This window comes from Mastigoproctus giganteus, chromosome 14 (assembly GCF_048544385.1).
Source record: "Mastigoproctus giganteus isolate SK-2022 chromosome 14, ASM4854438v1, whole genome shotgun sequence".
Classification (NCBI taxonomy): Eukaryota; Metazoa; Arthropoda; class Arachnida; order Uropygi; family Thelyphonidae; genus Mastigoproctus; species Mastigoproctus giganteus.
In genome coordinates, this window is record NC_143588.1 from 55,005,802 (window position 1) to 55,029,663 (window position 23,862).

Consider the following 23,862-nt stretch of genomic DNA (forward strand, 5'->3'; position numbering starts at 1 on the left):
GTCTTCGCAGTCGTGTTCTACTGAACCGCACTTTGCACAAGTAGGGGTTCCCCGGGAAGCTGTTTGGGAATGTCTGTACTTCTGACATTGAAAACACCGCAGCAGGGTTAGAATATATGGTCTGAAACTGCAAACCAGATATCCGGCCTTAACGGATGTTGGATGATGGGGGCTGTTAAATGTCAAGATGAGGTTTTGGGCAGGGATCAGATGGCCATCTTTTCTAGTGGAGATTCTCTTGACTTAAATTACTCCTTGATCTTTTAAGTTCTTCTAGCATTTCCTCTTTGGATACATCTAATAAATCCCAGTCTGAGATTACTCTTTTAGAGGCATTCAGTGATCTGTGGGGTGTCACAGTTACTGGTTGCCTGCAAAAAGATTAATGCTTAAAAGTCGCTCAGAATATTTGGCATTAGAGGTTTTGATAAGAATATCTCGTGACCCCAGTCTTTTTACGGACTTGGGAGGTCCAGCTCTACTTTCTAATTCCTATTGGACTCTGAATGGTGAAAGCTTCCCAACTGCATTTTCACCAGTTGAGTGAATGATCAAGAAAGTTGGAACTGGATGTGTTTCTGTTTCAGTTTTCTGGTGTTTGGAAGTTCTTGCAATGGAACTTTCTTTCTTTTTAGATGTCTGGGGTGCATCTGGCAGCCCGGATAAGTCCGAGTTTGATTTACTCTTGACGTGCTCATTTTGGCCCCGTGAGAGTATCTTTTTCTCCCAGGTTACCAGCCCCGTAACGTGGAGGCAAGGGCAGTGCCACCTATTAAGCAAAGAGAATGTTAGTATGAACTAAAAATAAAAAAGGGGCTTAGAGAAAGGTATTTTTCTTTCTAGGCTATATTAATTGAATAGATCTATTTGATTCTAAAGTGCAAGAGTTAACGGACTTGCAAAACTCAGGAGAAAGACATTTACAGTAAAGTGTACCGGACAACCACTAAAAAGGTGCCGTGGCCACTAATATTGCTTGACACTGGGGGCCTCTAGTACCAATGAATGCAGTATTATTTCTGAATTTAATTTTCACATATAATATTGTTAAAATTCTTGTTATTTTATCAGTTTTATTCAGAGTTAACTAAGAATAAATAAAGACAGTGTTATTAACAATGGTTTCATGGTTTTAATTAATTGAAAAAGGAGAATTATATGATTATTTGTCATTTGAGAGAAGAATAATGCTGCACAAATATATCACATGACAAATTAGGTTGGTTATCAAAATGTTGCAATTAAATTGAAAACAACTCAATACCAGTACTTAAGCAAATTTGGTAATGTTTTGGAAATACACTGTTTCCTGACATCAGTGTATTCCTGAAACATCAGCAAATTCGTTTGTGTTGGTATTGAGGTTACACTGTTAACTATCACATTTTTTATTTATTTATTTTTTTATGTAAACCCCAAACACGGGAGGGTATTAGAACCTATAGTACTTAGTACCGTGCTTGGGTTGGAGGTTTGAGAAGACGAAAGAAGATATTTGTGGACATTGGACTTCAATTTCTGTAGACTGTAATTTTCAGGAAATACGTATGAAGGAAGGTTGTTCCAGAAAACGGCAGTTGAATGAATAAACGAGGAAGATGAAAAGTTGGTTCTGTGAGTTTGAAGTTGGACAGTAAATGGATGTTGGCTGGTGGCGGCACAGGTTCGAACTATTTTGAAAGAGAGAGAGAGAGAGAGAGAGAGAGAGTGTGGGAATTATAGACGCCAATCCAGAAGAACAGTGCCCCTGGAAGTATCTGTAGAAGAGGCATGCAGCAGAAACAGTATGTCTATGAGACAGCGAGTGGAGAGACTGTTAGAGATGAATCATTAATTAACCTAACTTCCCTCTTCTGAATGGAATTGAGAAGCTTGAGAGAGACTTTGGGGGCACCACCTCAGATGTGGGAACAATATTCCATGGCAGGGCGGATTTGCTATTTATACAGAGTGAGCAGCTGTTTGGAAGAAAAGTTAACAGCGAGAGCGAAAGAGAAAACAAAGTTTTTTAGATGCAGAAGAAGAAATATTTGTAATGTGCTTGTGCCAAGAGAGAGATTAGAAGTCAGGATAATCCCTAAAAGAGATATATCATTTTGCGTAGAAATCGAAGTGTCACTAAAGATAAGCATAGGAGCAGAAGAATCCTTTTTGCGAGATATAAGACAAGACTGAGTTTTAGAAGGGCTGAAATCAACTAAGTTGTCTTTGCCCCACTGGAGAATTACCTGAAGATCGGCATTTAAGGAATTGGTAGCAGATTTTCGAGAAGTTGAGGCTGATTGAGCAGAGTAAGGTTTCTCAAAATGGAAAGTGGAACGCAATGTGCTATCATCAGCAAAACTATGGGTAGGATTTCCAGTCAATGGAAGAAGGTCATTAATATACAAGAGGAAAAGAGTGGGGGAAAGAAGTGAACCTTGGGGACGCCGGCATTAGGAAAATAAGCCAGAATTTCCATAAGGCAAGCTTATACCACTGCTTGAGAGTAGAGGTTTTAGCTTGAGGTTCACTTCATGTTTAAAAAACACCAACAAACAACAGGAGTCTTTATAGAATTTTTCTAGCCTGAAACTGAAATTGAATGTTAGATCTTTTCTAAGGGCAAAACCTATTTGAAATCAAGAAACTGTTACAGAGGGTTATTCTGAGTCATTCTGCAATTAGGTTCCTTCTAAAACTGGTATGATTAATACATAAATAGATGCGGTTAACAATCTTCAAATAAAAACTCACTTGCGAGAAAAAGCTCTAGCCTCAGGATCGGCATCACTGATGCCCTTTTTTATGGCATCTTGTAACAAGGCTACATGTTTTTCAAGAGTATGCGTTGGCCAAGTGTGAAGCAACTGATCTAAGAATTCACAACAAGCCCTGAAAAATAAAGAATAATCTTAATAAATAATTATTTTTCAATCTCTAAAAAAATAATTTAGAAAACAATTAAGGAAAAAAAAAAGTGAAGATTCAATTCTTTTTTACCTCTGTAATTTTACCCTACTTTGACCAATCTCGTATAAAAATGAAATTATTCATGTGTATATTTTGAAAAGTTAATATATCTTCCTAGCTACCCCTTTTGTGTGAGTGTGAGTGTGTGTGTGTGTTAGATGCATGAATGTGTGGATTTGACACGCACACACTTCATCATTGAAAATGTATCCATTTATGTACGAATGTCTAGAAATCTTCAAATAGCCATTGATATATCATAACAGTATTTCCAAGTAATTGTGATAGTTTATAAAATAAGGTTGTAAGCAAACAGCAATGTAAATTGGAAGAAAACTTGTACCTGTGAGTCCATAAAATTTGGTCATACAAAAGCTGAAAATTAATAACTTCTGAGGCTTTCTGATTAAAGTTAATGAAACTAGATCAACTGATTAGCATACAAACAGATGTAAGGATATTACTGCATAGGGAAAAAAATGATTTCTATTTTAATATTTGCATTTTTCGCCCCCATTTTCTTAAGTTATTTAATTTTTGACTCACTAACTGGAAAATCAAGTCAAAATAAGAATAAATTAAGATTTAAAATTTATTTATAAAGTATTCATTTTTACATAAATAGTGCTATAAATTATAGCACTACTTACGTGATTTAATAATTTATTTTGTCACATTGATTGTAACATATGACAGTAATATTCGTAGAGCTTTTAGAATCAGTGATTTGGCATAGATAGCTAGCATGAGAGTTGGAACCACGTGGGTGGCAATATACAGTTAAATTTATTATCTATTATAACTACTTAGATTTTACGAATACAATTTTTTAACTCAACACATAACGACTTAGATTTTACAAACATAATGTTACAACTTAATACATATTACTTGATAGGAGATACGAAATTCATATAACATAACTCGTTTAGAGATAAAACTCTTATGGGATATAAGTTAAGTGTTATTTTTTCAGTTGTATTGTATTGAATTTGAAATTTTACTTGTAATTGAATCAAAATCATGCCTCAGACCAGAGCAGCCAAGCAATGGGCTGAAGCCAGTGGATGTGTTGTGGCTCAGGGGAGAACTGAGGGGGGCAGTTGCCCTCTGAATCGCAGCCTTTAAAATGCACAGCTCATTTGAAGTTTGTGGAGCAATCTGGAATGGGACATGATACTGCCAAGGGGAATTCCTTTGTGTGTGTGCAATGTAAAGAGTGTGAGGAAATGAGGCGACAACTCAGCATTATAGGCCTATATGAGAGGTTGAAGGGCAGGATGGATGACCTCGAAGGATCTAAATTGAGGGGCCCATCAAGCTCTCAGATGCCCACATTAATGCCTAGGTAGCTAACAAATGTAATTTGTTTTCTGTATTAATTAATGATATTGATGATGTCGTATCATGCTTAATGTTTAAGTTGGCAGACGGCACGAAGGTTGGAGGGTTGTTAATGACACTAATGACAGTACGTGACTGCAAAAGGATCTAGAAAAGTTGAGCAGATGGGCTGAGAGGTGGCAGATGAAGTTTAACATTGACAAATAAAGTGCTTCATATGGGTAGTAGTAACCCCAGAGTAACATATATTAACTGTGCGGTACTACACTCAGAATGAAAAGGATATGGGGGTAATTGTGCAGTCAGTCAAGAAGTTTTCTGAGCAGTGCAGACAGTCTACAAGAGTAGCTCATGGTATCTTGTCAATGATATACAGGAATTTTTCTAGGAGAAAAAGGATGTGATTATCCCCTTGTATAAAGTAATGGTCAGGACATGCCTTGAGTACTTTATACAGGTCTGGAAGCAACATTTTTGGAAGGATGTAGAGCTGCTGGAATAAGTACAGAGAAGGGCAACTAGATTAGTGAATGGAAGAAAGAGTTGCTCTATCAAAGAAAGGCTTAAGGTTTGAAAATTACAGTTTCTGAAGACTAGGCACCTGCGAGATGACCTAATTGAAGTGTATAAGGCCTTGAATGGTTTGGGCATGCTCAGTGCTGATGGGATTCTTCTTGCCCAGATTAATCACAACAAGATATAAATTCAAACTGAGAAGAGGCAGTTGTAGAATAGATGTGCAGAAATTTTCCTTTTAGCCAGCGGAGGGTTGATTGCTGGAACAAACTTAGTTTTGCTGTTGTAGAAGTTGGCAGCTTAAATAAATTCAAGTCAGAACTACAAACATTTGGAGCGAATGGATAAGTGAAATGCGAAGTGTTTTTTTTTTTGGCTGATGCTATATAATTCTTCAAACAGGTCTCTGAGGTTGGGTATATTCATACTGTGGATTTTAGTGTTTTGCACCAACCTTACGTAGAAATAAAAATATCATCCCCTCTTTGAGGCCACTATCCTCAGAAGGGATGAACGGTTCCGTATGACTCCCGCTCGAGCCACTTCCGGTTCCACAACGCAAGAGAACGAAACACGTGATGAGTACCATGAACCTGCTGATATTTAAAGATGTACTGCAGAATAAGAAAATACCGCTGAAGAAGAAGGCTGGAGCCTTTGAAAGCTATGGTTTTTTATCGCTTTTAACTTAGTATATTTTAATGCATTTTATTGTTCTTAATGTAGCAGATTTTAATATTTTATATGTATAGTTTATCGTAAAGTTAAATTTATTGTAAATACAGGTTATTATAATTTATTATAAACACAGTTATTAAAAGTCCAGTTTCCTTTGTGTTTTTATTTCTACGTAAGGTTGGTGCAAAACACTAAAATCCACAGTATGATGCTATATAAGCTTGGTTTCTTGCATCATATGTCTCTACTAATGCTAATGCAAAATCTACATACAGTGTGCATCTCATCACCATTTTGCAGCTATCTGTAGGGTAACATGGTTAAAGAGGATGTCTTTGTGTGCTTTCGTCACAAAGGATGTGAAGAGATTAAGAGTCAATTCAATGCTGTGATGGGATTGTATAAGGTCCTGAAGTGGTTGATGCCAACCAAGAAATTACAAAAAGAGACCCAATAAACGCTCAGTCAGTCAGCACAGTACTGGAGTGTTCACTGGAGACTCATGAATCACAATGAACAACAAAACCCTGCATGGAAGAAAGAACTGGCCCCAAAGGAAATAGTTACTGCTGTTGACCCTACTGTCAGGGAAATATATTTTGTAAAAAAAAAAAGTGGAATAGGAACAGGGTAGGTCTGTCAGAGCAAAAGTTGATGACATTGTAGAGCAGCAATCACCTTTCAGAAACAAAAAACGATACCATTACATGCTGGTACTAATAATATTAAGAGTAGAAGACGTGATGATTTACTTACCGAGTTTATGTTGAGAAAAAGTTGAGTTACAACTAAATTTTAGGAGGCTGCTATTATACCTATGACATGATAACGCCTTTTCCACCAATTTGGGAATGGAGAGATTGTGAAAGGCTCATGGTGTAGAACTTTTCCAACATGGTCTCTGCTTCTTAACAGGACAGACTGTTTTAACAAGCATTGAATAAACTTAAATAGAAGAGTTACAAGAATATTTGCTAGCACTATCGAGGCAATGTTAGGGAGGTTGGAAAACTACTATTTTGGAGTGGGTACAAAGCCAGATTAACAGAAACCACAAAAACATGTAAACGATCCTTGCCCTGCTTCTGCAGCTTGTAAACATTGCTGCATGTCCCAACAGAAGCAATTACAAAAGAAAACAGCTGATGTACACTTGTACTAAACTGCTGCTATGGATAAAGCAAAGAAATTATGAATTTGAAGTACTGGTTAAATTATCAAATATTAGCATTGTACTGACAGCGATAATGGAGACATGGTCACACTGAAATACAGTCAGTCTTCTTATAACACGTGTTTACACTACACAAATTCGATCATACACAATTTATAAATATGGGAACGATATCGTGTATAACACGAACCGAATTCGCTTATGCACGATTCGCTTGTGTTTACAAGAAATGGCAGTTGAATGCGGAATCACCCCAACTGAACACAACACGAAGAGAAGATTCTGAAAAGGTATTTATGTTTTTTACATCAGTGAAGGGGAAAACACATTTCACCATAATAACGTAAAAACCAACACAATTCCAGCTATCGTTATTATCGCAAATGCAATTAGATCGAGTTTACTACCTGTTTGTAACAGATTCCACTAGCAGGAACGCAACTGGAAATTGCTTTTATTGTTTTATGGTAGTAATCCCCAGAAATGTGCTTTAATGAAATGTGAACTAGTGAGTTGTTAATAGTGTGTCTCTGCCTTTACAATGTTGTTTATTGAGTTGCTACATGCACTCAGTTTTGTTTATGTGTATCAAGCGTGCCTCCTCATTTTGTAATTGTGCTTTACTCCTTAAAACTGAGTAAAATACTTAAAAGGTGTGAAGAGGAAGCGTCTGGTGAAGACACTATAGATTCAGAGAGAAAAAGAAAAGCAATATCGATAGACAGTGGCGGACTGGGTCAAAAATTCTTACCCGGGAAAATCTGTAGTGGCGTCATACTAGCGTTTATGGCCAAAATCACACTGGTCTCCATTGTCTTCTGGCCTCCGGCCCAACAGGGTTTCCCCCGGTAAGGCTTATGGCCAGTCCGCCTCTGTCAATAGAGAAAAAATATGAAATTGTGAAACGCTTTGAGCAAAATGAAATACCATTTGATATTGCACGTACTACAGGCCTAAATGAGGCAACGCTGAGCATTAGAAAGAATGCAGAGAAAATAAAAACAACTTTCATAGCAGGAACAACTCAAAGTGTAATAAAATCCATTAGATCAAGACACAAAGAATTGGAAGAGGTGGAACCGCTGTCATCTGTTTGGATAGAAAATCAAACAAAGAACAAGTTTGCTTACAATAGATGCAAAAGCATTAGCAATATTTTAATACGTAATAGTCATAATAAAATATGTATTTTATTACGATTATTTATTGTGTTTGGTAATGTTTTGGTTACAAATGTGTGTTCAATCTTGGGTGGTTGGCACCTAACCCTATTTTTCCCATAGGGCCTGTTATTTACATTGCACGAGGGTTTCTAGGAACACAACTATTGTGCTATACGAGGACTGACTGTATAGGGAAGTAGAATTTGAATATGGTGAGTATTATTTTTATTATTAGTAGTAATAATGGTAAATGATGCAATCTTATACAGCCTAATCAAAAAAAAAAAAAAAAAAATTCCCATTTCACCTGTCCATCAAGTTCTTCCTTGAATTTATTCAAAGTATACACCTCTACAAATACTAGATGGAAGTTTGTTGCAACAATCAAATACCCTCTGCCTGATGGCAAATTCCCACACATCTAAGCTGCAACCATCCTTCCTCAATTCGCATTTATGCCCCTTCAGTGTAGTCTGAGCAAGGAGCAGAATTCCATCAGCATTGAGCTTACTCAATCCATTCCCGGTCTTAAATACCATACTCAGAGCTCCTCACAGGTGCCTAGTTCCAGATGAAGCCTTTTGCAAACCCGACGCCCTTCTGGGTAGCAACAGCCTTTTGCTGCCCTCACCAATCTATTGCTCTGTTCTGCACCCATTCATTATTACTGATCCAAATTTGTTCTAATATGATACTTCCACACCTTTATGCAGTACTCAAGGTGCAGTCTAACTATTGCCTTATACATTGGGAAATCACCTTCCTATCCCTGCTAAAAAATTCCAGTAAATCACTGCTAAAGAACTTCATATATGACTGCACAATTACTCCCAAGTCTTTTTCAGTTTCCATTGTCCTGACTGTGGTACCACACAGCTGGTAGGTTAATTAGCATACTGCTTGATGTTGTCAATGTTAAATTGAAGTTTTAACATTGACAAATGTAGGGTATTTTTTTTTTTTTTTTTTTTATGAAAACCCCAAACACGAAAGGTATCAAAACCTATAGTACTTAGTACCGTGCATGGGTTGAAGGAGAAGTATGGGAGGAGGGGGATGCCGGAAACTTTGTGTTAGAGACTAAACATGGGTTTCACCACTTCAAGCCTCCAATAAGCAAAGTGGTGGTATTTCACTGGTTGATGAAAGTCATCTACCACCTACAATACTGGTATTATCTATTTTCTCACATCTTGATAAGTCACTTTATGTTAAAATTTATTTTTTCCAATTTTTTTAGCAACTTTTCAGGGTTCACAAAATTTAGCGTAGCCTGGATGACTGCAATTACAATTGATGAAGGGAAATGATGCTATACAGTCTGCTTATATGCATTCTTTTGAACCAAAATTTAGGCAAACTGAGCCACCCCAATTAGTCTGCGAGCAACCGAAACATTTTGGCACCGAAACATTTTGATATGACAATTAGTAACCAGCTCTCAAAGTATTGTGCATATTTGGGGTGCTGAAGGTAAGGAATGACATGTGAATTGGGAGATTTTCATCCTTTTGGATCAGAATTCCCTTTCACATGTGCGACTTTCTGACCTTTTAATTCTTGGGCTATGTCATCTTTAGTCATATCAAACAGGTTCCATTCCACTATAACTCCTTCAGCAATACCTTAAAGTAGTACACGGAGTGACTTAACAGCAATTGTGGTCTGGGACTGCAAATTCCATAAATTAAACCATCCACCCCACAGTGTGGATCCCCCTCCATGAGTTCATTTGACCTGCATAAATCTAAATTGTTATAAAAACACTTGGGTAAGAGGTATAAGTATTAGCAGTGGCAAACAATGCAAGAAAACAAGCTTATACAGCATCAGCAAAGGGGGATGGGGAAAACACACACACACACACACACCCTAGTTTTCCTTTAATTTATTCAACTAAACACTTTCACAACAACACCAGATGAAAGTTTGTTCCAACAATCAACTACCTGCTGGCTGAAAGCAAAGCAAATTTAAGCTGAACTATCCTGCACCCACCCTTCCTCAGTTTGACTATGTCCCTTAGCAAGAGGAAAGATGCCATTAACGTCGCGCTTAGTCAATCCATTCAATCAAGACACAACAGCACAAAATGTAAGTTTGTTCCAACAATCATCTACCTGCTGGCTGAAGGCAAACTTCTGCACATCTATCCTACAAATATCCAAATATCCTTCCTCAATTTCAACATATGCCCCCCTTCATGTGTAGCATGTGCAAAAGGAAGATTCCATAAGCATCAAGCTTACTCAGTCCATTCAAAGCCTTAAACACTTCAATCAGATCTTCTATTAGGTGCCTAGTCTAGGTGTTGCAATTTGGAGGACAGAAGCCTTATTTTTGAAATCTACACATAAAAACTAACTGGAACAGCTGACGTATTAGGGGAAGTAAAAATCATGTTTTCCAGGGTAATTAATTAAATATACAGGTAGCCCTCGTTTTGCACTGGTCTGATTTGTGCCAATTCGCAATAGCGTCGATCACTAACCGCAAAACCATTTTTATTTATTTATTTTTGCAATTTTTTTATAAATTGAAAGTTTAAAATCATTAGACAAAATTTATCGGCATCATACTATGTTATGTATCATGCACTGTTCATGTGATTTAAGACAATCAGAGCCAATCAGCAATTAGTGCATTCGTATCAGAGACAAGAAAGATTCCCGCCCTTAAAGTAACCACTCATGAATGCGGGTAGTAAAGGTTCATGAGGTGAAGCATTCAGTTGGTTGTTGTTTACATGTGTTGGAAATTTATTACACTAACATTTTTTTATTAATTGTCCTATTAATAAATCGTGTTATAAAGGTTTTTAACTTAATAGAATAAAGAACATGTTTGGTAAAAGTAGTTAACTGAATCCTAGTGCATCGGAGTATAGAATCTGTTGAAAGACGCCCTGATGTGTGTGTGTAGGGCTATGAATATGCCTCCATCGACTATTACTAAAACTATGAAGAATGCTAATAAAATAAAACAATCGATGCAAAGTGGTAGGTAAAATTTTTGGTGTCCGGAACCTAACCCTGTGATTTCCGATTGACTCCATTATATAAAGGGTTCCATTTGTGCCTGTCCCCCAGGAACCTAACCCCGACGTAAATCAAAGGCTACCTTTATTGGTACCATACCAGGTTGAAGATGCAGGGAATAATATCATAGACATTATATCAGCTCCAACATATGGAACATACAAAGTAGCAATAAAGTTCCCAGACTGGTGCAATAAAAAGAATACAAAGTGAAAAATGGTTTTATTTTTATTCAAAGTAATCAAATCTGATTGAAAGAACTTATTTCTGAAATGAGTCAATGTCGCCATTCAAAGAGATGATATTCATCTTTTCAGTTGTTTTTCTTTTGTCTTCAATATTCTGAAATCTCTTACTTGGAGGGCAGTTCTCACCTTGGAAAAGTGGAAGAAGTCCATTGTTGCTAGACCAGGAAAGTAGGTTTGGTGGTTGTTCTGTATAATGGCACATTTTGTCGTTATGAATGGGCAGAGGCATTGTCATGCAACAAGAGCCAGTTGCCCTTCTCTCTAAAATTTCCTGGGCACTGCAAAAATTACTATAGACAGGATGCAAGGAATTTGTGAGATACCCTATTTGTTAAAAAACACAATCAGCATCATCTTGCTGATCTTGGACTTCTGTAAACAAAACATTTTGGACCTTGGTGATGATTTTTAAGTCTACTCTCTGGGTCATACTGAAAACCCCCAACACAACCACACTGATAATGCAGTCAAGGGAATTAGGACTGTCTGGATGAATTCTAGGTATGATGACACTTTTGTTGCTTCTGCTGAAGCATGGGGCTCTGTGGCACAAATTTTAAACAGACCATTATTTTCCCTACATCTTCATGTGCAAAATTTGACGAATTGTCTCCTTTTTCTTATTGAACTCATCAGCTATCATTCTGAGGGTCAAATGATAACATCTTGCCCCAATTTTCTGAACTTTCAGGTTACCATATAAGACCATTTCCTGTCCAATCAGCTGCTCAACAAAATCCAAGACTATCTGCCACCAATGCAGCTTACTGACATTGTGTGCTTCCCAAGCTAAGCTTTGCTGATAATCTGTCACCTTAACAGTGTGAATTGAACCATTCAACACTTGCTGCACCACATTACGATTCAGACTCCAGTTGTGCATCGACAACCAGCCATAATCATTAGGTGAACTACGTCCGTCTGCCACAGAATTCCCTAAGACTAGACTAAGTCTTGTCATCTAGACAGGACTGCAGTAATAATTCAGACACAGGATGGGTTTGTTAAGGGAAAGTCTTGTCTGACAAATTTCTTTGGATACTACAATGTGGTCACAAAGGAACTGGATGCAAAAAATAATTTTGATATCATATACTTGGATTTCAAGAAAGCTTTTGATACTGTTGCACATGGAAGACTACTGTACAAATTGGAGCAGTATGGTATTAAGAGCAAGTTGTTGCAATGGATAAAAGGGTGGTTGAGTGGGAAAAAACAGAGAGGTAATCAATGGGCGCTGATTTTCGTGGACTAATGTTATTAGTGGAATCCGACAGGGTTTGGTGTTGGGACCACTGTTGTTTCGTATATTTATCAATGATATTGATGAAGGTATATCAGACTTAATGTCGAAGTTTGAAGAGGATACAAAGGTTAGCAGAGTTGTTAATGACAGCAATGGCAGTGTGCTACTGCAACAGGATCTAGAAAATTTGTGCAGATGGGCTGAGAACTGGCAACTGAAGTTTAACATTGACAAATGTAAAGTACTGCTTATGGGTAGAAGTGACTCCAGAGAAATGTACCAACTGTGTGGTACTACACTCAGGGTGGTAGAGAATGAAAAGGACCTGGGAGTAATTGTGCAGTCAGATATGAAATTTTCTGAGCAGTGCAGACAGGCTGCCAGAGCAGGTCATGGGTTATTGTTAATGATACGCAGGAATTTTTCTGGTAAGGAAAAGGAGGTGATTATCCCTTTGTATGAGGCAATGGTCATGCCACACCTTGAGTACTGGGTACAGGTCTGGAGGCCTCATTTTAGGAAGGATGTAAGGTTGCTAGAACGAGTACAGAGAAGGGCATCAAGTACAGTAAGGGGAATAAAATAGCGGTGTTACCAAGAAAGGCTTAATTTCTGCAAATTGCAATTTCTGGAGACAAGGCAACTGCAAAGTGATCTGATTGAGGTGTATAAGGCCTTGAATGGGTTGAGCAGGCTCACTTCTGATGGGATTCTTCTCTATCTCAGATTACAAACCTGAGATGGCATAAATTCAAATTGAGGAAACACAGTTATAGAATAGATGTGTGGAAATTTGCCTTTAGGCAGTGGGTAGTTGATTAATTCTTGGAACAAACTTGCATCTGTTGTGGAAGTTGATAACTTAAATAAATTCAAGGAGGAACTGGACAAATGTTTAGAGCGAATGGATGTGTGAAATGGGCTAGGTTTTTTTTTTTTTTTTTTTTTTTTTTAGCTGATGCTATATAGCTTGCTTTCTTGCATCAACATGCCTCTACTACTATTGTGAACCCTTCTCCCATGTACACAAACTCGTTATAGTGTACATTCCTGTCATTACAGGCATTCATTATGCATTTTACGATACATTATTTTATTTTTCTTTGTTATTAAATGAATTATTTTGTGAACCTCTGGCAACTTGCCACGTGGGAATAAAGATTTACTTTTCTTATGAAGTGAGTAAAGCAGTTTTGCTCCAAAGATTGAAGAAAGGATATCAGATAGAAATGAATTTTGCCAGTAACATATGAACTAAAGTTCCAATGCAATTTTTGTACACTCTTGCAATGTAGTTCTATTTGGAAACTACAAGTTGTGTGCATAGTTTATTGTAATGGCTTTCAGATGATAAATTACCTTCATTTGTCCTGGAATCATTACTATGTTCATTAAGAATGATTTTTTGTGCACCTTTGAAAGAAAATAAAGGGTTTTTTTTTTTTTTTTTTTAAAACAGTCTTTTGAAAATCAGCTATTTTTAAATTTAGAACCTGAAAGGGAGGGGGTTACAAAGTGATACTTAGTTTTATTTGATGTACACTGGGCATTGTACTACTTTATTGATTTTCAAGTGATGATGATCTCAATGGAACTGCAAATAGTTTCTTCAGAGACCACAATAAAGAAATTTTTCTCAAGTATTTTGTGTTTGCCCTCAAAATGGAGAACGTGTACTGATGCAAGGAGAGAGGGATATATGTTGAGGAAAATAAATAAATAAAATAGGCCATACTGTTTCTTTATCATGTGATAGATAACTTTTTCAGTGACTTTCTCATAGGTGCTAAATCCTCTAACTTGAGGTTTTACCGCCCTAAAATTATTATGATCATTAACTACCGTAACTTGTTCCTAAGTATCAAGTTAATACAAGATTACTATCACCCCTGTTGTAGACCCATACATTTATCAATATTGTACTGTCATTTTAAATAAAATCATTTCTGTGTTTAAACTCCAAACAGCCATACAGGATCAGAATGGCTTAGATACAGCTGTGCCTAAATAACTTATGTATATTTTTGGTGAAGCAACAAACTCTGGTTACTATCATTAACTGCCTTCCTAAAATTCTATTGCCGGTGCACGACATCAAATTTTCTGTGCCGGGGACTGGGAGGGGGGGATAGCTGGTTTTGTGCATGGGATGATTATAAATTATCAGGGAAAGACACAAGAAGGAAACAGGTAAATAACATTGGCCCACTAGATATCAATGGCATAACTACTGACATTCAAACTGTTAACAGGCTGAATAAATATTTGTATCTAAATTCATGCATGAAGAAGTTTCTAGGAATGGGAATGCCAGATGTACAGCAAGTTATAATTAATTTTGTGATAACTGAGAAGAAAGTGGAAGAGAAACTGTCGAAGCTAAAAGTAAATAATGCTCCTGGGGCTGATATAATATATCAATTATTAAAAAAAAATGTTCTTTTTATACTCCGGCATGACCACCAGGTCAGTAGAGTTTACAATAAATCAATCAATACAAATGTTATTTGCATTTAGCAGTCACGGGCTTAAACCCTGGTCCACTCAAAGAGCGTGTGCTACTGCACTTGTGCTCTTGACCACTCGGCTACATCCAGCCTTATATTAAAAGAAGCCCCTAAAGAGATAAGCAAACAATATGCCATAATTACAACCATCCTTGGAGGTTCCTACAGATTGGAGATGAGCAAATGTCTCCCCTTGTATTCACGAAGGAAGCCACAAAAATAGAAAAGGATAAGATAGACAGGCAAAAATTTTTGCAAATATATATTTTTTTCCACGGATTCTTAAATGGCAAATGTTAATGAGTGCCAGATTTTAAAGAATTCTGGCCCTAGGTGCCTTACTGACAAAAGTCAGTAAGCTAATTGTTGAAGTGTAATTATTGAAGCTAAAAAGTTTCAGCAATTTCTCTTTCAATTTCTTCTCAGTTATCACAAAATCATTTAGCTACCAATTATAACTTCGTATACTACTGGTATTATATCCCTAAAAATTCCATGCATGAATGTAGAGGTAAAACGTTTATAAAGTTTGTCAGCAACCTAAACAGGTTCATTAATAGTTACAATGCCCGTATCTAGTGGGCCAACGTGGTTCATTCCTTTCTTTTCTAGTTTAGCATAAATAAAGAATTATTTACTACTTTTCTTTGCATTGGTAGCCAAAGATTTCTTCTAATCTATCTGCTTAACCTTCCTTCATGACTTGTTTACAGATTAGTTTGTATTTACTATATGTTTTTATGTCTCCAGATAATTTATAATCATCTCACACATTTTTGTTCTCTATCAATAGTCAGATAAGTTCATCTGTCATCCACTTAGGTCAAAACCTTGAACAGTATCTCTTAGTTGGCATGAAAAGACTGGTTGCTTCTACTATAAGTTCCCAAACACTTTCCATTTAAAGTCAATGAGGTTACAGGTGTCTTGTCAGCAGGGACAAATGAAGTGATTTTCCTGTTGTATAAGGCAACGGTTAGGTAGCCTCTTGAGTGCTGCATACAGGTCTGGAAGCTTCATTACAGGAAAGAAGGAAGGATGTGAATCTGTTGGAAGTGGTGCGGCAAAGAGCAGCAAGATTAGAAATGACACAAAAGGGTTCTCTTACCATTTTACCATTGAAAACTTCAGTTCTGCAAATTGAAGCACTTGGAAACTAGGTGCTTGCCAAGAGATCTGATTGAAGTTTTTAAAGATTTAAATGGATTGATTAAACTAAATGCTGATGACATTCTTACTTTTTCTTAGACAATATGGATACATGGATAAACTTAAATTGAAATAGGATGGGAAGCAGGATAGATGTGTGAAAATTTCCTTTCAGCTAGAGTAATTGATTGTTGGAACAATTTTCCATTGTGTTGTGTAAGTAGGTAGTTTTAAAGAACTGGACAAATTATTACAAGGGATGGACAGATGAGGTGGACTATTTTTGGTGGAGGGAAGCTTGATTGTTATTTGGTTTTTAGGAGCATTAGCAACTAAGGCCATATTGCTCCGGGAATAGGCGGTGGTCATTCCCTTGACCTTTCTGCATCCTCCATATTTGGTGGTGACGGGCTCAAACCTCAGTCTAATCAAGAAGTGTGTGCTACACACTGCTGCTCCTTCCCACCTGGCTACGGAAGTGCCATGTGGAGGGAAGCTGAAACTACATAAGCTTGCTTCCTTGCATTGATTGCTACTAGTAATACTAATTGGTCTCGGTGAACGGAATTTAAAAACCTATTTAGGACCCTGTTGTACCTTTACAAAAGCAAAATCCTTTCTGCTTATCCTTGACAGTAGTTATATCTCTACGTAAATGACACAGACAGATTATGACCACTACTACCTAGTAATTTTAGTAATTACGTTATCTGGAGATTCTTAATGCATGATTAGTCACTGCTGTTAATCATATAAAGAGCACCATTGGGTTTTCTTGTTGCCTCTCAACATGGTATAGAAAACAGCCCAATACATCCAGAAAAGTTCTGCCGTTATGTGAGTGACCAATCCGTAAGTTCAGTTAATCTGGAGAGTTAAAATCCTCAATTAAAGTAATTTGAATATTAAATTAAGATTTAGAATTTCAACCCTGTGTTGCCTGGGAGCTCCTTATAGCCACTAGAAACAGTGACATTTATATTTTCTCTAAATACTTAAATTACAGATAAATTTAACAGTGCAGTCATTTCCAAGGATTCTGTTTTATTGTACAGCTATCCTATGCAACTGATTTTTGTTCACTTATTCTTAGACTGTGACATTTAATAAAACTGTTGAATTTCAGAAGAGGTCAACACAAACCATCACAAGTACTAATGTGCTTGTGATGGTTTGTGTTAACCTTAGAGAGGGGCTTAGAGGGGAACAGGTATCCTGTGTGTTATCAGACACTCAGCCTAAAACACTGATGGATCCAATATCTCTCTATTACAGAAGATTTAGGAGAAGTCCGGTTGGCCTGCCTCCCTAAAATCCACTCATGCACACCTTCTCGATGGTAAGCCCTGTTACGTCACTTAGGTGGCAACGAACGTGTAGAGTGGTTCTCTTCAAGACGCCTGGTCAGCATGAAGAGGAAAAGACCAAACCCTCCAGCAATGAGAGCACAACAATACAAATGGCCCTCAGTCCCCAGCAGCTTTCACTCTCCCTCTTACGGCAGCGAGAGGATCAGAGTGGAAGCAGAGGGTGCTAAGAATCTCTGGGTACGACCAGGCTGCCATGCACGGAAATTGAACTTGGCCTGTTATAATGTACGATCACTCATCAGTGAAGACAGGATATTAGAGCTGGAAAAGGAATTAGAAAATGTGAATTGGAATATCATCGGTTTGGCTGAAACAAGAAGAAGAAATGAATCACTTATAAGTTTATCAAGTGGAAATCTGCTGTACACCAATGGAAACAGTGAAAGGAGTGAAGGTGGAGTTGGGTTTCTGGTCCATAAAGATTTTAAAAACAACATTTTGGAATTCAAAAGTACATCACCAAGGGTGTCAAGACTAATATTCAAGATTTCTAAGAGGTACAAGCTAAAGATTATAATGATTTATGCACCAACATCGAGCCATGATGATGAAGAGGTTGAAGAAATGTACACTGAAATTGAGAGTCTTCTAGATGAGCAGAAAACCCACTACACTATTATTATGGGGGACTTCAATGCTAAGGTTGGAAAAAGGCAAAACAGCGCAGAAAGAGGAACTATAGGAAATTTTGGAATTGGTGAAAGAAATAAAAGAGGTGAAAGACTTGTGAAATTTGCAGAATCTCAAGGACTGTCAGTAATGAACACTTTTTTCAAGAAAAGAGTGAACAGAAAGTGGACATGGAAGAGTCCAAATGGATTAACAACTAATGAAATCGACTTCATCCTCACTAACAGAAGATATATTGTGAATGATGTTACGGTCCTGAATAAGGTAAATGTTGGAAGTGATCACAGAATGGTAAGATGTACACTTGATACAGATAAAGGAAAGGAAAAAATTGACTCGAGTAAATAATACAAAGGTCTTTGAAATAACAGAGGAGGAGAAAAAGCAGTATGTACTGGAACTTAAGAACAAGTTTGAGCTTCTGCAGACTGCTCAGGACCAAGATATCGACGAGGAATATTACAACTTTCTGAAAGTGATAAAGCCCAAGAAACCTATAGGGAAACAGAAATCCAAAGAAGAAAAAATTAGTCAAGAAACACTTATCATGATGAACCAAAGACGACAAATGAAGAGCAAGAAAAACACTGACAGGGAGAAAATTGAGTATACTGAGTTATGCAAAGCGATTAGAAAGAGACTCAGAGAGGACATAAGAAGATTTAACACAAGAAAAGTAGAACAAGCATTAAGGGAAAACAAAGGATTTAAATCAGCAGCCATGAGCAGTAATACAGAAAGACAAATGATACTAAAACTGAAGAATAGCAATGGTGTACTTATAAACAGCAGAGAAGGCATAATTCAAATAGCAGAAGACTACTATAGAGAATTATACAAGGAGCGAGGGAATGATACCAGCAGTGGGGAACATGTATTGCAAAGTAGCAACACATACAACATACCTGATATTCTTCCTGATGAGGTAGAACATGCATTGAAGAAAATGAAGAATCGGAAAGCCCCGGGGGAAGATGAAGTTACTGTAGAGTTGTTAAAATTGGGAGGAAGAGACATAACACAAAAACTGGCAAGGCTCTTCACAAAGTGCATTAGAAAAGGTGTGATGCCTAAGCAGTGGAATAATGCAATCATAGTTTTGCTGCATAAGAAAGGAGATAAATCAGAAATTGGAAATTATAGACCAATTAGCTTGTTATCCCATATCTACAAGTTGTTCACAAGGGTCATTACTAACAGATTAGAAAGAATACTTGATGAGAATCAACCGAAAAGCAAGCTGGCTTTAGGACAGGATTCTCAACTATGGATCACCTTCACGTAATATCACAGCTAATGGAGAAAGCAAATGAATATAAAACACCATTATGCCTGGCATTTGTGGATTATGAAAAGGCATTTGACTCCATACAGCATAAGGCAATGTTTCGGGCACTGGAAAGACAAGGCATAGATACTCCATATATTTTGATTTTGAAGAAAATATATGAGAGTGCTACATCCTTTATTAGACTAGACAAAGACAGTAGCAAATTTAAAATCGAGAAAGGAGTTCGACAAGGAGACACAATATCTCCGAAGCTGTTTACTGCTGCCCTTGAGGAAGCTTTCAGAAGATTAGACTGGTCGCAGAAAGGAGTCAATGTGAACGGAGAGTACCTAAACCATTTACGATTTGCAGATGACATTGTGGTCATAAGCCACGATCCCAAAGAATTAGAGGAAAATCTTAATCAGTTATGCAGAGTTAGTAAGGATTTTGGACTAAAGATGAATATGGCTAAAACAAAAGTAATGATGAACAAGTATGCCACGGAAAGGGAAATAATGATTGAAGGAGCAGTAATTGAAAAGGTGGAGTCATATACTTATCTGGGACAAGTTATTAGCTGTAATAATGATAAATGGCTGGAAGTCAAGAGAAGAATAAATTTTGGATGGATAGCATTCAGGAAATATAGTCACATACTGAAGAGCAATATCCCAGTTTGTCTGAAACGTAAAATAATGAATCAATGTATACTCCCCACCATGACTTATGGAAGTGAAACTTGGGCACTCACCAAAAGAATGGAAGAGAAGCTAAGAACTACACAGCGAAGAATGGAACGAATTATATTGGGAATCAGACTGTTAGATAAGAAGAGAAACACATGGATTAGGCAGCAAACTCAAGTAAAGGACATTCTTATCAAAACTAAAGAACTAAAATGGTCTTGGGCAGGACACATAGCTCGAAGACATGATGACAGATGGACTAAGAAAATAACAGAATGGTACCCAAGAGGGGCTAGAAGAAAACCTGGAAGACAAAGGCGGAGATGGATAGATGAAATTCATGAGTTTTTGAGTAGTAAATGGATGGCCAGTGCTCAAAACAGAAGGAACTGGAAAGTTGCTGGAGAGGCCTTCATCCTGCAGTGGATTGAAAATGGCTGATGATGATGTGTTAACCTTTGCTGCCAGGCTAAAAAAAAAATAACCTATTCAAAATGTGATATTTGAAAATTATTTATTAAGAAATTATTATTAATTGAAAATTTATAAACTCAACAGATATTTTAGCATGCATGCTATTTAACAGGAACTTTTGAGATATGGTTGTGAAAGTTTCAAAATGGCAAAATCTTGGTTTTTGGAGTGACCTACCAAACTGTCTGTCTTTCTTCTTATTTCGATTTCCTTTCTGTCATAACAAAAAAAGAAATGGCATTCAATCTGTCTTCTGCATCTGACTAGCTGAACAAACATGTTTTGAAACTGCTTGTGACAAAGGTAATCAATGCCCCTTCCTATTCCATGGTTAACAAGTGGACTTTAGAATATAAACAAGGAAGGGAGAGCCTGCAAGATGACCCATGATGTGTAAGACCTGCAACATCCATCACTCCAGAATTTGGTGACAGCATGCATGATATGGTGATGAGTGATTGATGAGTAATAGTTAGGAACATTGTCAGTGTCTTGGGCATTGATCTATAATGTATGCCATATAATAACAACATGGGTTTCTTAATCTCATAAACAGATTTTTTCCAAAGAAATAATAATTTTTATAATTTGATTATCAGAGGTTTGTCTAATAATACTGCAGATAAAGTTGTTCTAAATATATAATAACGTATTTAGAACAACCTTATCGAAATTCTTATCTTAACTTATTAAAATATATAATTATAGTCTGGTAATGAGATCATAAAAACAGATTCTTTAGAATTGGTGTAAATTTCCAACTTAAAATAAGGAGATATTTAGATCTCATGTAAGTTAAAAAAGTGCTTCACTCCTCTTTTAATACATTTAGATTACCTATGCACCATGCCATTCAAGCAGTGCCTGAATGCACATTTTTTATTTCTTCCCTCAATCATAAATTCATTCATTCATTCCTTCATAACCTTGCATTTGCAAGTCACAAAACTCATTAAGAATATTCATATCCATTTAGGAGATACATGCAAGAAAGGGAGATACATACTTACTTCCTTATGTCTTTTGACTTAGATGCTAAATTGGATGTTATGACAGGAATTAACCGACTCACATGTGTATGCTAGAGAACACAGTAAGGAGGGGAAAAAAAAAATCATTCTGTCACTACTTACAGATATTTACATAAAAACAAGATATGAAAAAAAAAAACAAAAAAAAACCATTATTCTTTATTTGGCATTATAACTATCTTTCTCTATCCCAATCAAGTTAACAGTTAGATCGTTAGATCTTATCCAATAATTAGATACTACATTTAATATATCGAGAACAGCTATCAGAAGTTAAGAAATACTAAAATGGAAATCATTGTTCAAACCTTATTATGTCTGTAAAAAAAAAAAATAATAAATAAATAAATAATAAAATAAAATAAAATAAAATAAAATAATAATAAAAGAATTATGTTAAGTTACTAAAAATACTTTTTCTTTTTTCCTTTCATACGATAAATGAGAACACCCAATTACAAATTTGATACCAAACCTAAGGAGATTGTACAGCTTTGCCAGTCTGAAATTGAAAGCTCTCAACAGTTTGTGGTATTTTGTTTTTTTTATGTATCCAATGGACATTTTAGGGATGATGCTGATGAATAAACACCCGTATCATAAAACTCAGCTGATGCAAATCAATTAATAAACCAAAGAACGTACAAGTTAATGCAAATGCATCATGTTAGCATGCAGCTGAACTCTGAATTAGCACAAATATGCAAAGGCATCATCATTTTAAATCAAAGAACAGAATGTCCACTTAGACTAGCAGTTCCACTTTAGGACTTCCACTAAAATGGAACTTAAGTGTGTTTAGGGAAGCAAGTGTAAGCATGGTGAAACAACATAGCAGGACTCGCTGTCCGTAGATGTTAGCTCTCACATGAAGGACTTAGTTCTTTTGCCTTATTCTTTGTCAGACAACCTGTCTTGAGTAATGTTAGACCCAAGTGCCCACCAGCTTTATAATGAGAACTTCTTGGTAACGAACAATACTTTCAGCAACTGCAAACCTTTCAGAGTTAATGGAGATTGGAAAAGCAATATAAGGAACAAGTCTCGATAACAAAAGATACACAGAGGATATATACAACTGAGTGATCACTGAATTATGACCACCAACCTAATACTTTGTAGGTCCTCCTTTTGCCCTCAGTACAGTAGCTATTCAATGTGGCACTGATTCAACAAGATGTCGGAAGTGTTCGAGAGGTAAGGCTAACCAAGCTGTGTGTAATGTGGTTAACAATGCAAGTACAGAGGTGATTGGTATAAGCAGACGCCTGATATGCCTTTCCATATTGTCCCACAATGCTTTAAGGGATTGATATTGGGGGAGTTCAGAGGCCAATTGATAAGCTGGAAGTCAGAACTTTTTTCTAGATGTGTGTGCGCGTTCTTTGTTATTGATTCCTTATCTTTTTTACTGTTTTAAATTTTACAACCCACAAAAAAATAATTAAAGTGTCAGTAAGCAGAGATATCAATTAGTAAGTGCATACATATTACAGTATTAATTAAGCTATGTACATAAGCGAAAATTTATCTTTATTTTGCTAAATTGTGGGAAATATTCTTGCAATTTTCGCATATAATTTAATTTTGGTAAGGTAATAAAGATTAAATTTGTGCTTTATATCTTTACTTTTATAGCTGTTGTGGATAATATTCCTCCTATTTTCACTTATTAGAACCATGCTGTTTAAGAGAATTAAAATTCAATTCACAAACATGATCATAATGACTGGCGCTTACTACATATCGTATAGTGAACAATATTTTATTATAGAGATTCCATCGTAAAGTGATATGATCGTACAGTAAACCATCGAAGTGTAGATCCACTTAATCATTGAAGGAGCAGAAATTGAAAAGATGGATTCATATTGTTATCTTGGACAAGTCATTAGCTGTAATAATGATAAGTGGCTAGAAAAAAATAAATTTCAGATGGATATCATACAGGAAATATAATCACATACTTAGGAGCAATATCCCGATTTGTCTGAAACATATAATGATGAACCAATGTATACTCCCCACCATGACTTATGGAGGTGAAACTTGGGCACTCACCAAAAGAAAGGAAAAGAAGCTGAAAACTACACAGAAAAGAATGAAACAAATTATATTAGGAATCACAATGCTGGATAAGAAGAGAGACACCTAGATTAGGCAGCAAACACAGTAAAGGACATACTTATCAATATTAATAAATAATTCAGGAATTACCTTGGTCTCTTTATAGGAAGGCTTCTTTTTCCAACTCTACTAGTCCATCACGTAAAACAATTAAAATACAAAGATAAAATTCATTTTAATGTGTTCCATACTGACAGTACACTAGCGATTTAATAACCTGCAATCACCATGGAGACCGTCCAACCAGACTCCAACA

General features: G+C 36.5%; 1 protein-coding gene across 1 annotated transcript in view; it reads right to left on the reverse strand.

Annotated features, from left to right (window-relative positions):
* Nucleotides 1-23,862, reverse strand: part of chb (CLIP-associating protein) — a 1,004,436-nt gene that overhangs the window by 412,738 nt on the left and 567,836 nt on the right. Inside the window, exons 17-18 of the mRNA XM_090388867.1 lie at nt 21,459-21,529; nt 2,737-2,874 (exon numbers count right to left, since the gene is read on the reverse strand). Coding sequence (XP_090244993.1) covers nt 2,737-2,874; nt 21,459-21,529 — 209 coding nt within the window. The remainder of the gene's footprint in view (nt 1-2,736; nt 2,875-21,458; nt 21,530-23,862) is intronic.